At 51.0% G+C, this 13,804-nt stretch overlaps 3 protein-coding genes across 3 annotated transcripts; all 3 read left to right on the plus strand.

Moving 5' to 3' along the window:
• Positions 1-3,424: 3,424 nt before the first annotated feature.
• On the plus strand, positions 3,425-4,411 carry UHO2_07360 (uncharacterized protein; the record flags this gene model as incomplete). Its single annotated transcript, XM_041560663.1, has 2 exons — positions 3,425-4,107; positions 4,237-4,411. The coding sequence occupies 2 exons, from the start codon at positions 3,425-3,427 to the stop codon at positions 4,409-4,411; spliced, it is 858 nt and encodes a 285-aa protein (XP_041416597.1).
• A 463-nt stretch (positions 4,412-4,874) lies between these two features.
• Positions 4,875-10,166, plus strand: UHO2_07361 (uncharacterized protein; the record flags this gene model as incomplete). The annotated part of the gene is made up of 1 exon (XM_041560664.1): positions 4,875-10,166. The coding sequence occupies one exon, from the start codon at positions 4,875-4,877 to the stop codon at positions 10,164-10,166; it is 5,292 nt and encodes a 1,763-aa protein (XP_041416598.1).
• Positions 10,167-10,356: 190 nt separating this feature from the next.
• Positions 10,357-11,917, plus strand: UHO2_07362 (uncharacterized protein; the record flags this gene model as incomplete). The annotated part of the gene is made up of 3 exons (XM_041560665.1): positions 10,357-10,446; positions 10,523-11,114; positions 11,220-11,917. The coding sequence occupies 3 exons, from the start codon at positions 10,357-10,359 to the stop codon at positions 11,915-11,917; spliced, it is 1,380 nt and encodes a 459-aa protein (XP_041416599.1).
• Positions 11,918-13,804: the final 1,887 nt, after the last annotated feature.

A 13,804-nucleotide genomic window follows, 5' to 3' on the forward strand; every position in this document is an offset into this window, starting at 1 on the left:
TCCAGAGGAAGCAAAGAAGATGTTAGCACAGATGTATGCCATCATGGATTGGGATCAAGAAGAACAGCAGGCACTTCTGGCAAGCAATCACTGACAAGGATGCATTTGGATGAAGAAGGTAGGTAAGTTCATGGACCTTCTCTTTGGCCAGCATGCAATTGATCAAGCTTGCATTCAAGAGCTCACAGCAGCCCACTCTAAGAAGCAACATGCACTCCCAGGTGATAGGAATCAGTTGTTGCAGGCCAGGGTACTACACCAAAGTGACTTACCAAGGCTACTTGCAGCACAAGAAGAGCAGGCTCAGAAGGATTCAGGAACAAGGGCTCGAAAGGGCAAGAAGCAAGCAAAAGGCAAAGAGCAAGCAAGCAACCAAGAGAACCTGCCAGTCCAGCCAACACCAACCTTGTCATCTGAAAGAAGCTTCTGGCCTCCGCAATTGATGTTGCCTTTTCCAGGTTATTGTCAGCGGTCGCGTGCCTGAAACCTGAGATCGGTAGTAGTATCAATACTATTACCGATTCTGTCAAGTTATGCAACAACACTAGTGGTATTATGATTCTTGGTGAAATATGCAATAGAGCTGTCTCTATCACTTTTCTTGCTTGAATCTGTAGTTGTAGTAATGCTATTGCAGATTTTGACTAACCACTGTGGACACTCCATCCAGAGGTAGCTCAGCACAATCAATAACTATGCAATGTTGGGTGAACTTGATGTTGATACCAAAGGTCTGGTGTGAGTATGATACTTGGTGGTGCCGACATGAGTGTCCAGTGTGTCAACTATCACTTGAGGTGATCCCCAGACTGCAGTGGATGACTGCCTTTGGTTCTATCTAATCTGGACTGCTGGTTTGCTATGAACTGCCTTCAGATGTCAGTGAGCAGTGATACAACACACATGCTACAATGAGAGGCAATCTATTGGATTGCAACTATGCTGACTGAAACTAATGAGTACTTATGCTTCTGAAAGTAATACTAGTTATATGGTGTGTAGAGTGGATGGGAATCCACTTGACCATTTGTGACAAGAAGGTATGGTTATATACCTCTTCACAGCATCACCAGTGACACTGCTCTGGCTCTCTCTCCAGAGAGTACCCTCACCATTGAGTACTGTACAAGAGTCTCCACTGAGACTCCTCCCCCTCATCGAGCTTTGTTGCTCCTGTCTTTCCTGAGCTGTATCGACTCCATTGACACTGCTCCTCCTCCTCATGACCTGTTCGCTGGTGCCTGCCACACAGCTCCTCTTCCTTCAACTGGCAATGGTTCTCTTGTCTGCATATCTCCTGAGCCCCTGAGTGGTAACTGTCTGCATGCTTCATGAGCTCAGTCCCTGTCTTGGCAGTGCTCGATCCTCCTTGCTTGTGAGCATAGTCCCTCTTGCATGTGAAATCATCATACAAACATCATTGTCACTGATCTCAGCAAAATCTGCCATACTATCATACTTACTGCAGATTCTGGTAGGATCTGTGATATCGACTTCATTCATGCAGATCCCAATGAGATCTGTCATAAAACTGGGTCTACTACCAATCTCACTGAATTCTTCTGTAAATCCACCAATCCACCCAATCCTTCGATTCTTGTGCTACCTTCATATGAACTGTCAGGTCTTCCTGCTTCCTGCGCAGTCAAGCTCATGACAGTTATGAGTCTATGTCAATGGTACCCCTGCCTCTGCCTTTTGCTAGTTCAAGTACCTTGCCTATTGAGCCCCCATGTCAGGGGTCTCGCGCCTGTAACCCAGGTTGGTCTGTCGAGATACTCGGTGACTATCAAACTGTGTGACAGCTATTGTCTCGGTATCTGTCTCGACAAGCTTGTCATTCGGCAACTATCAAGTTGCACAGTGACAGCAGGTGGTGTTCATTGTATATACTATCGTAGGTTTCGGCTGACCTCTGTGGACACTCCATTCAGGGGTAGCTCAGCACGATCAATATCAATGCATAGGTTATGATGACACCAAGGTCTGGTGTGAATGTTGATGATGATGAGGTTGATGGTGTTGGTGATAAGGTTGGTGGTGTCAACACGAGTGTCCAGTGTGTTGACTGATGCTTGAGGTGATCCCCAGACCACAGTGGACTACTGCCTTCAGTTCTATCTATATCCAGACTGCTAACCTACTATGGGGCACCTTCGGATGTCAGGTAGTGGTGATACAACACACACACTATGATGAGGAGCAACCTTGATGGATTGCTGCTATGCTGACTGAAAACTAATGAGTACTTATGTTTCTAAAGTATTGACTAGTTGTATGGTGAGTAGAGTGGATGAGGATCCACTCAACCCTTGATGATGAGAAAGCATGGTTATATACCTCTTCACAGCATCGCCAGCGATGCTGCTCCTGCTCTCTCTCCAGAGAGTACCTTCTTCATCGAGTACTGTTCAGGGGCCTCTCCTGCCTGCTTGGCACCCCTGTGCCTCTTTGAGCTGTGTCGACTCCTTTGACACTGCTCCTCCTCCTTGCTATCCTGCTGCTTGTTTGGCACCCCTGTGCCTCCTGAGTGGTGTTGACTCCTTCGACACTGCTCCTCCTCCTCATGACCTGGTGTCGACTCCTTCAACTCTTGTCTCTCGAGCCCCTGAGTGGTAACCATCTGCATGCTCCTTGAGCTTGGTCCTCTTTGTGGCTGTGCCTGCTCCTTGAGCTTGGTCCTCCTTGTGGCTGTGCCTGGCCCTCCTCACATATGGCTCGGTCCTCCTTTGCATGTGAGTCCATAGAAGTCCATGGTCTCCATGGAGACTGCACTACGACCATGCTCTCTACTGGTATCGACTAGATCTTCGATACCTGTGCTCCTTCCATATGAACCAGTGACCCTCCTGCTTCTTGAGCATCCAGGCCCATGACACCCCACTGCCCAGGTGGCAGCCAATGTCACCCTTCCTTCCACCCATGCCACCCTTCATGTGATCCTATGTTGCATTGCAATTCAAGCATTGTTATTGTGCTTTGATATAGTGAAGGTCCACATCTATGGTGGACTGACCTGCTTGTCATGTGTGTGTGTGTGTGTTGAACAAAAATTGACTGGAGCTGCTGCCTCAAAATTTCGAAATTGAGAGGGGGACTTGGCTGTTTCAGCAATTTTGAGTCCAGAAACTCCCAAGTCCCCTGGCCACTTCCAATCCGAGACCTACGTGAATTTGACATCTACATGAACTACGTTACTTTCTAACTTTCTCGTGCGATAACATAGATGAAAGTGGGACGTTCCACTCAGCGCTTGGATCAACTTGCAACGCTATACATCCGACCCAGCTTGGAATTGAAACCCCCTTCTCGACCTTGATACCACACTTTGTCGCACGCTCAAAGCACACATCCAGGCGTCCTCTTCTCAGACTAGCAAAGTGCTGCGCGACCTGAAGCTGCTCCCGATCATACTTCACTCGACATGTCGGCCATCTTCGATTCTTCTTCGCCCTATGGCTACGGCCAAGCTTCTGGATCCAAGACCTCTCAAACCACATCACCAGGACACATAGGCAATCCACTCGACTTCTACAGCAACCCAACATCGAACAATCAGTTCTCCTCCTACTACTCATCAGCTACCGGACACGATGGCTATGCTACAGGCAGCAACGCACGACCATCTCTGGAAGGCAACATGTCGTCGTCAGCAGGATACGCTCCAGGATCGGCAGCACACGCCATGATGAGTTCCCAGATGGGCTTCTGGTCTGCTTTTGGAACAGGTGGCTTCCCAGATGAACCTCCTCTCATGGAAGAGCTCGGCATCAATATCGGTCACATCATCGATAAAACGTTGACCGTACTCAACCCTTTGCATAGTTACTCGGCCTCGCATGCTAAAGACGCACACATGATGGACGACGCCGACCTGGGAGGTCCTCTGCTCTTCTGTTTCATCTTTGGCATGACGCTTCTGTTGGCGGGAAAGAGTCAATTCGGCTACGTTTACGGTGTTGCCCTTCTTGGCGCTGTCAGCATCTACACTCTACTCAATCTCATGAGCGAAAGAGGCATCGATGCATATCGAGTTGCTTCCGTTCTCGGCTATTGTCTGTTACCTCTTTGCATCCTCAGCACTGCCAGCATCGTTGTCCGTCTAGAGTAAGTTCAGCCCCAGACTCTTACTCGCCATACTGCCGCAGGAATGGGTTTCGCTGAGACTGACTCTCATTCTTTGATATCCTCTTGCACTTTGCGCTCCTCTCGTCTGACCTCTACATCCTATCGCAGCTCATTTTTCGGATACATCGTCTCGCCATTGTTCATTCTTTGGTGTTCAACGTCAGCGTCTGGCATCTTTGTCTCGATCCTCCGGCTTTCCGAACAGCGTCTCTTGGTGGCCTATCCCGTTGGACTCTTTTATGCCTGCTTCGCCCTTCTGAGCGTCTTCGACGTTGGTCAGTGAGCTGCACATCCACTCACAATTGCCGGCCATACCTCACACATTCGGCGACACTGCTCACATCATTCAAAAGTAATTGATCCATTGTCACACATCCCGTCTTTTTACGGCACACATCGTCCAGCATTTGCATCAGCAATCCGATTGCTCTTCCATGCATGGGACTCTTGCGACCTATCTCCGTGTTTGAAGCTTTCGATCTAGCGTGCCTCGTTGTGAGTATGATGGAGGCATGACGAGGTGGAGTTTTGGAGCTCTACAGTAGGGGTTGCCTGCCGGCCGGATTGGATTTTCAGAAAAGCCCAATTCCTGGAAGAAATAGGCCTTTTTTTTTTTTTTTTTTTTTTTTTTTTTTTTAAATCCCGAAAGACCCTGTCCGAATTGGTCTTGTAACTGAAGCTTTTTAACTCTTCCCTCCTTCCCAACCTCCTCATCCTCCGACTCGGCTCCCCTAGAGGCTGCGACTATGGTCAAGGCCAACACGGACCCAAAAGCGCCTGAAGCAGTCCTGCAGCTGCTCGCACACATCGAAAGTGTGCAGCTCTTGTCGGAAAATGATGCTTCTTCCAGCAGCAACCAGGCCTCAATCCATCTGGACAAGCCCCTCTCGTTGCTCCATAAGTGCCTCGACCTTACACTGGAATCCCCAGACCAGCTCTCCGCATCCTTCAAATATGGTCTCGACGCTCTCCGACTTTGGGCCACTCACATGACTGGCCAGCTTTCACAGCCGTCCGCAGCCAAAGTCCAAGTCAAGACCAAGCAGCTTCTCTTCCCGATGGATCAGCAGCTCAGCCTTGCAGATGTCATTTGGTCGGCTTGCCACTCCGAGAGAACGCAAGTGTCCTCCAGATCCAAGTCCGTCTTCGAAGCCGTCATTGCGCTCTTTCACGCGATCTATCATATAACCCACCATGCACTGGCCAACCAATCGTCGAAATCAGTGTTGCCGTATCCAGGTCAGAGCGCCTTTCTAACCTCCCTCGTCAACCGCTCCTTATTACAGCTCGAGCGCAAGCAGTCGCCCATCATTCTCGAGGTCATCGTAGCCAAGTACGGCTCCGCTCCCTTCTTAGCTGCTACACCCGGCGGCTCGATGCTGGAGGACTCCGCCATCTACGAGCGCATCATTCGAGGTCTCGGAACGGTCGATGGTGGTGCCAACAGACGTTCCAGACTCGCTCTCAACTTTCTGGTGGCGAGGGCAGACGACCTTCGGTGTCAGCTCAGACCCTGGAACAAGGTCGAAGACGCAGTCAAGCAAGACGAGCAAGCGTGGCAGCCATGGGTTGCGATTTGGAATCTGGCACTTGCCTCAGCTCTCAAAGATGGCGGCGAACGGCTGAGATCCGGCCTTGCATCCTATCATCTAGCCTCGCTCTTCGAGTTGGATCGACGCATCTTTCCAATCCTTCTTGATACCCTTCTCACCAGCACAACTCATGCCGGTCTCAACGTGGAAAGTGTCTTCTTGGTTCTGCGTACGGGCAAGATCCAAGGCCTTTGTCGCATCGATACTGCTTCAGATTTCACTACTGAAGAGCGAACCGACGGTAAACCTGTTCAGGTGCTTATACCCGCTTCCTTGCTCACGGATTGCATTCTGGCTGCAGCGAGCGAACTGCAAATATCAGCACTTTCACTCGTGATCGAATCCAAAACACCAGCAGCACATCTCACCAACGCAGAATTCGACATCCTCCGCACTTCTTTTCCTTACAGTCTCACCATCACCAATCCTGCCGCCAGAGGCGAGCTGCGGGGCTTCTTTGTCAAGCTCCTCACGCGACTGCGCGCCAGTACCTATGCTCTAGCACGAGACATGGGCAAGATCACTCGCATCGACGATGCAGAACGATACACAGACGAGAAGCAGAAACTCTCCGAGATGCAACAATTCGTTGATGCCAGCCGCAACTTTCTCGGGTGGATGGTGCAGCTTGTTCGCACAACGCTGCACCCCGGTGCCTCGTACCAGGCCAGCATTACCTCGCTTACTTTCCTCGACCTGATCTTGGAAAGTGGAGTGGATCCCAGTTTCTCCAACAAGGTCCAGCAGGCCGACGGTACCAAGACATTGACCAAAAACGCCGGCATGTCGCTCAACAAGTCCAAGCAAGTCTTCTCGCAAGAGTTTCCTTTCGCTATCGAGCTCATTACACCTTCGCTTGTTCAGCTGCTCCTTGCCTGTTCCGAGAGCACCTACGATGTCATCCAGATCCGAGCTCTCACCATGCTCGCACGCTTCCCTGCTCCCTTGGCCGGCCTAGAGATAGCTGAGACTGCAGCGCAGCGTATCCTCGGTCGTGCTGCCGAGCTTTTGACAAGCACAAGGGATTTCGAGTCGGCAGCTGCGTCCAAGCTCATCCAGCTCTATCGGCGGATCTACATGCAGCAACTTGGTCACCGTCCTACGCCTCTGCTGTCGTTCATAGGAGTGACCCAGCAGAATGCGGCTGCTCGACTCTACGAGAACGCTACCTTGTCTCTCATCTTGGACATGTTCGACTTTCTCGACTATCACCTTCAGGTGGCTGAAGCCGGAAAGATCCTCGAGGCTGCCACTTCGCATCCTCTTCATGGAACTCTTATCACGTTGCAAGAGCTCTTCAGCTCCGTATCTATCACCTCGCTCGATCAAACTGACCGAAAGCTTTTCCGAGAGACCGTCCGCCAGGCACAGAAGCTGATCGACAGAGTTTGGAACGTTACCAAGGCAGTGTTGTGCAACTCGGCACCAGAAGGCAGCACCGAGGCCGAGACCAGCGGAGACCCCGCCAACGACGCCAATATTGGTCTCGATCAACCTTCTTCTCACGAAACCGCGTTGGCGATGCAGGTGGCCGATGATGACGCAAAGGCTGCCTTCATGCAACCACAGGAAGAATCGAATGCAGGTCCCAAACACCAAGTAATCCTATCATACTCATGGAGAGGCATGAAGGAGGCCAGTGCCTTACTGGGGTCCTTAGTCGCTGCTTCTCTCGCAAAACCCGCACCGGCTCGTACGGCGAAAGACTCCCAACAGCAACCTTCAATTAATCTAGACGACGTCTGGCGCGAAATTTACAGTGTGCAGGATATCGAGGCCATTGGTCAATGTTACAACCATTGGCTGACGCAGGTCCGTCATCGAGGCGCTTTCAGCACCATCTATCCCGCTTATTGCAATGCTGCTTCCGCCATTGTGCGCAGCCTGGCATCCGAGATTATTGGCCTTCCGCAGCAGTGGATCACCGCTTTCCTCGACACAGTGGCACAGTCTGGTTCTCAACTGAGCATCACACGACGCAGTGCTGGCATCGGCTATGCCGTCCTTGCCCTGGTCAGTGCTCAGACGAGCAAGACCAACGCCACCGTCCTTCGTACCACTCTGTCTCGTCTCATGGAAATCGCGACCCAAGACTCGTCACAACCGGACGTGATGCCCGTCGCCTGCATCCACGCGCTCAACATCCTTAGGGTGCTCGTCATGGATGGAGGCTTGACCGACCACATGTCGCCGTATCTGGGATCTTTGCTCGAGCTGACCATCAGCAAGTTCCGATCGCGCTTCTGGGGACTGCGCAACGTCAGTATGATGCTCTTCTCGTCTCTCAGTATCAAAATTTTCGGTAGCAGAAACACGAACAAAGACACCAAGGAGGCTCGCATGCCTGTCCACGAGTTCTTTGCCGCTTACCCCAACGCCGATGCCTTCCTTCGCAACGTCCTAAGGGAGGGTCAAATGGGAACCGACACTAATGATGAAGGCGCAGAGTCCAGCCTTTTCGCAGTCGTGATGCTCTTCAGCCGAATGCAGGCACCAGAAGATGAACCAAGGAAAGCTGAAGATGCGAAGAGGATGGAAGCCTACCGTGCACTGCTTTCGAATTGCCTGTCCAACAAGGTGTGGAAAGTGCGAGAGGTGAGCGCAAAGGCATACGCAGCCTTTGTGCCTCTTCGACATGCAGCACAGCATGCATCCGAGATCATCAACACGATCGGCCTGCATTCCCAGAACGAGGCGCACGGAAAACTCATGCTGGCTCAGAGACTTCTCAAGAGCGTCGCAGATGCGGAGGCCTCTACAGCGGCACTGTCCAAGGACATGGTAGTCCTAGCTGAAGTGCTCCTCTCTAACGCAAGCAAGCTGCTGGAGGTCAACTCATGTGCCATCACTCAAGCAACATACCTGGAAGTCGTGCAAGACTTCTCTGGCATACGTAATGCCGCTTTCCTTGAGGTCGCCGTGCACTTGCTCCGTGTGGTCGAGATCTGGGTCACAAACTTGCTTGCCTACGTGGACAGGCCCGAGGTCCTAGCCAGGTTTGTGCGTCACGCAGGAGGGCCTGCCCTGCTTGGTGTTTGCACACGGCTGCAATTGCAGGTGGCTGCTCGAGAATCAGCATCAGAAAGCTTCTTGGATGCCTGCTTTAGGCACGTGATATCTTCCTCGCAGGATGTTCGCATCAGCTGTCTCGAGGCGCTAATCGGTGATGATGGAATAGCAGCGCTGCAGCAATCATCCCTTCGTCAGCCTGATCGCCTGGTGTCGTTCGCCCGTCAGCTCCACACTGCCATCAGGGATGAGGGCGAGGGGATCTGGCATCGCGTCCATTCAGCCGAGGTTCTTCATCAGATTGCAGTTCAGAGCGATTCACAAGGAGCACCCTGGCTTCAACGAGCCTTTGCAGATGATGCTCTGATTTCGGAGGCGTCAGCAATCGGTCGGATCGTCTGCAGCACTGTCTGCGTGCCGCTGCGCGAGGCTCTTCTTCCTTACTTCTCCGATCTGTGCAAGCTCGCGTTGGCCGTTCAAGGTTCGGCTGATGGCCTTGACGCAATCCTACAGCAATGGTGTTGGGCTGTAACAAGATGCGCAGATGAACATGCGTCGGTACAGTCGCGTGAGGCTGCATGTCAGGCTTTACGGGTGTTGGGCTCCTTGCTCTTCCCAGACGGTTCGGCTCAGCAGAACTGCGACATCAATACCGCGGCTGCACTTTTCACAGCCCGAGTCGCCGCCATCGGCCTGTTGACCGACGACGACGAAGATGTGCGTGCAGAGGCTGCGGCCATGATTGGCGAAACAGTCTCGACAGCCGCTAGCTCCGGTGCTTTTTCGAACGGCAAAGTGGCGCAGTGCGATGCGATGCAGCAGATTGCAAGACGAAGCGGAGCGAGCCCAGATGTTTCGACGGATCGAGCTTGGAGCTGGATGGAGGCCTTCTACGCCTCTTGTGGTGCTGTCGAAGGCAACGTTTGGAGCAACTACGTATGGGAGCAGTTGGTGCCCTCGGAAGCGATGCTAGAGCAGATGTTCGAGGAAGCACTTGCTACGAACACGCTGCTCTTTGCAGAGGAGAAGCCGAACCAGTTCCGCGATCCCGAAGGCACACTGCGTCGAGCGGCTAGGTTCGTGCAAGTGGACTTTCTCGATGCAGCTGCACGATCTCGAGTGGAAAAGCGCACGGGCGAAGGCCTTCGCCGTCTTGAGCAAGCGCTTTATGATAGCACAAATTATGATGCAGTATCGATGCACATGCTCGCAATGCGTCTCTTGCTCACATACATAATTCGCAGACGCGATAATGTCGGCGATTCCATAGAGAACTTGCACAACGTCGACAGTGTGGCAAACTCGGTCGCTTCCGAGCTTGGAATTGACCTCTCCTCGTTGCAATCGCATTCCTCAGGTGGACACAAGCCTGATCTCGGTAAAACAAATCAAGCTGCTTCAGACGCGAGCGCCCAGCCTCGCTACAGCATCGCGTGAGCAGTGAACCCTTCTTTCCCATGACTCTGCCGTCTATCTTATTGTACTTTACATTGCTGCTAATCAATGTTATGGAATGGTACTGACATTCAACACATCTTTGTCCTTTGTCTTCTGTCTATTTTTTCTGCCATGCCTGCTTTGTTGACGGGATGCTGCTGTGATCACGTGGCTCTTGCTGAACGGTAGCATGGTCTCGGACTTCTTCTACCCGAATGTAGGTGGCGTTGAAGGCCATGTCTACTTTCTCGGAGGTCGACTGCTGTCGATGGGCCACAAGGCGAGTATAGCCGCTTGCACTACATGACATCTACCTACGCTGGTGCTGACCTGAGTCCGGTATCGTTCTGAAACAGGTGATTGTGATCACGCATGCTTACGCGCCCGATCGTGTGGGAGTACGCTACCTAAGCAACGGTCTCAAAGTATATCATGTGCCGTACCAAGTGATCGCTCGGCAGGACACGCTTCCGAACTTCTTCTCGCTGTTCCCAACGCTGCGATCGATTCTGATCCGGGAACAGATCCAGATCGTACATGGACACCAAGCACTATCGTCAATGGCGCACGAAGGTATCCTCCATGCCCGCACCATGGGACTGCGAACCGTCTTCACAGACCACAGCCTGTTCGGCTTCTCAGATACAGCTTCAATCCTGACCAACAAGCTGCTACGATTTGCGCTGAGCGACATTGATGCGGTTGTGTGCGTCTCACATACAGGCAAGGAGAACACAACACTTCGTGCCAATCTCGACCCCAAGAAAGTCTCGGTGATCCCAAATGCGGTGGTTGCGAATCAGTTTTTGCCGGATCCAAGTCGGGTTGAGCAAGGTAGGCTCACGGTAGTGGTGCTAAGCCGGTTGATGTACCGAAAGGGTATCGACTTGCTCATTGCGGCTATACCGAGACTCTGCGCGGCGCACCGAGACCTTTACTTTCTCATTGGTATGTTTCCTTCCCAAGTTATCGACTCAAGTGCCTTACGACGTGACTGACATTGAACCGCTTTCTTCGTCACATCTCTCCCTTCGCATATTCTTTCCCTTAAAGGCGGCGATGGTCCGAAACGGGTGGAACTAGAGCAGATGCGAGAGAGATACCTCTTGCAAGACCGAGTCGAACTCTGCGGCGCTGTGCGTCAAGGCGAAGTTCGCGATCATCTGACGCGAGGATCCATCTTCCTCAATACCTCTCTGACGGAAGCTTTTGGTACTTGCATCATTGAAGCTGCATGCGCAGGTCTTTTTGTCGTGTCAACCCGAGTTGGAGGTGTTCCTGAAGTTCTGCCGCCATCAATGATTCGACTCGCAAAGCCGGAGGAAGACGACGTCGTCCGAGCCATGGACGATGCTATCGCCTACGTTCGAGCTGGCAAGCATGATCCACTTGCCTATCACAATGCCACCAAGAAGATGTACTCGTGGACCGATGTAGCGAATCGGCTCGAACGAGTGTACCAGCAGGCGATGGAAAATGACTTTCCTCGCCCGTCCGAGCGTCTAGCGCGATACTATGCAGGAGGCTTGATCGCTGGCAAGATCTTTGTGATCATTGTGGCAGTAGACATGCTCTTCCTCAAGCTTCTCGAATGGTGGCTTCCCGATCGCAACATTGATCGTTGCCCTGCTTACCGTCCAGAGCATCTTGGCAACGCCAAAGAGAAGCAGTCCGACCTAAACTTCGATTCATCGGCTCGGGACTTGCCTACAGAGGAAGCAAACGACTTCACAGAACTGCTCTCCTGTTGAAGGGCGTGCGTCAAAAGTCAATGATCACAAGTGTCAATTGCGATAAGGGGTGCATGTTGAGTACAAGATGATTCGAGTGTTTATATATGTCTCAATACCCTTCGTATGCGTGTACAGTCCCTGTGCAGAAGTTTGAGGACAATCGGGTAATTTCCTGATTTAGTCAGTTACCCTGCATTCAGGTCATTGTCATCATTGAGCAATAGCACTACCATCATACTAATCAAGAACACTTCAAATGCCAATATGGTCCATGGCAATGAGCTTGCTCCAATGAAGCATGCTTCAATTGTTGCAATGCATGATACTGGGCTGCCAATTTGACAAATCACAGAGCTAAGTGGTGTTTCCAAGACAGCAGTTCACAAGACCATCCATAACTTTAAGGAGCATGGTACCTTCGAAACAAAAGCACAATCTGGCCATCCACACTCCTGAACAGCTACCTTGGACCAATACCTTCAGCATGAGGTACTCAAAAACCCATTTCTATCATGGCAACAGCTGTCAGCATTGCTTGGTGGCATTCCAATAATGCAGCTCCAGAAAGCAGCATACCAGGCCAGTATTAACCACTGGATTGCACTTCAAAAGCCATTTCTGACAGCCAAAAACTGACATAAACATCTAGAATGGGCCAAGGCTAATGGCACAACTGATTGGAGGGGTGTGCTGTTCACAGATGAGGCAGTTGTCAAGGTTGGCTACTGGCCCAGACACACATGGGTTAGTTGCTGGAAAAACACTCGAGAAGACATCAACAACATGGTTCCAACATTCCATTCCAGCCATTTCAGCATCCAGGTATGGGCCTGCATTGCATTCAACCTTAAAACCCTGTTGATTGTGCTCCCATTGGCTCCAAGAAAGAAGTGGCTGGGGTTGGCTAATCAATGGGATCCTGCCAAGAACCTCACAGCTGTCAGATATTGTGATTGGATCATCAACAGCCTGCTCCGGGATGCCATAACTGCTGTTAGTGCATACCCTGACAGCCTGTTGGTTGTTGAAGATGGCAGCAGCTGTCATCAGGCTGCTATCTGCAAGCAACAGTGGGCCAAATACAACATTAAGATGCAGGAACACCTGCCAGCTTTGCCAGATCTGAATCCTATTGAGAACATATGGTATGTATTCAAAAACTTGCTTGGTAAGCACTTGCCAGTACCAAAAACCTGGGATGAACTTGCCAGAGCTGCAGAGGAAGTGTGGAACACCCAGATCATGCTCAAACATATCAATCCTGTGATCGACTTGATGGGGCATCACGTGGAGCAAGTGCTTACTAAGCATGGAGGTCTGCTCAAGTATTAGGTGGCTCCGAGACTCACTGCAATCGAAAGCTCTTCTTTTGAGCTTGCTCACTGTGTGTTTTGCTCAGTCTGACACTTGTCAGAGGTCACGTGCCCAAAACCTGATATCTGTGACAGGAATGCATCTATTACGAATCCTGTCAAGATATGTGGTAACATCTTGTGTATTATGATTCTTGTTGAGATATGTAATAGAGACATCTCTATTACTTTTCTTGCCTGAAGATGTAGTAATGGTTTTGCTATTGTAGGTTTCAACTAACTGCCATGGACACTCTGTCCAGAGGTAGCTTGGCATGATCAATAACTGCTATGAACTGATATGAACACCAAGGTCTGGTGTGCTTGTGATTGCTGTCATTGACATGAGTGTCCAGTGTGTCGACTGAGTGTTCGAGTGATCCCTGGACTGCAGTGGATGACTGCCATCAGTTCTATCATTATCCAGACTGCTGGTTTACTATGAACCACCTTCAGATGTCAGTGAGTGGTGATACAACACACACACTGCAATGGAAGCAATCTACTTGTGATTGCAATGTCACTGACTAAAACTAATGTATACTTGTACTTG

Source organism: Ustilago hordei (assembly GCF_900519145.1).
Source record: "Ustilago hordei strain Uho2 genome assembly, contig: UHO2_contig_26, whole genome shotgun sequence".
Classification (NCBI taxonomy): Eukaryota; Fungi; Basidiomycota; class Ustilaginomycetes; order Ustilaginales; family Ustilaginaceae; genus Ustilago; species Ustilago hordei.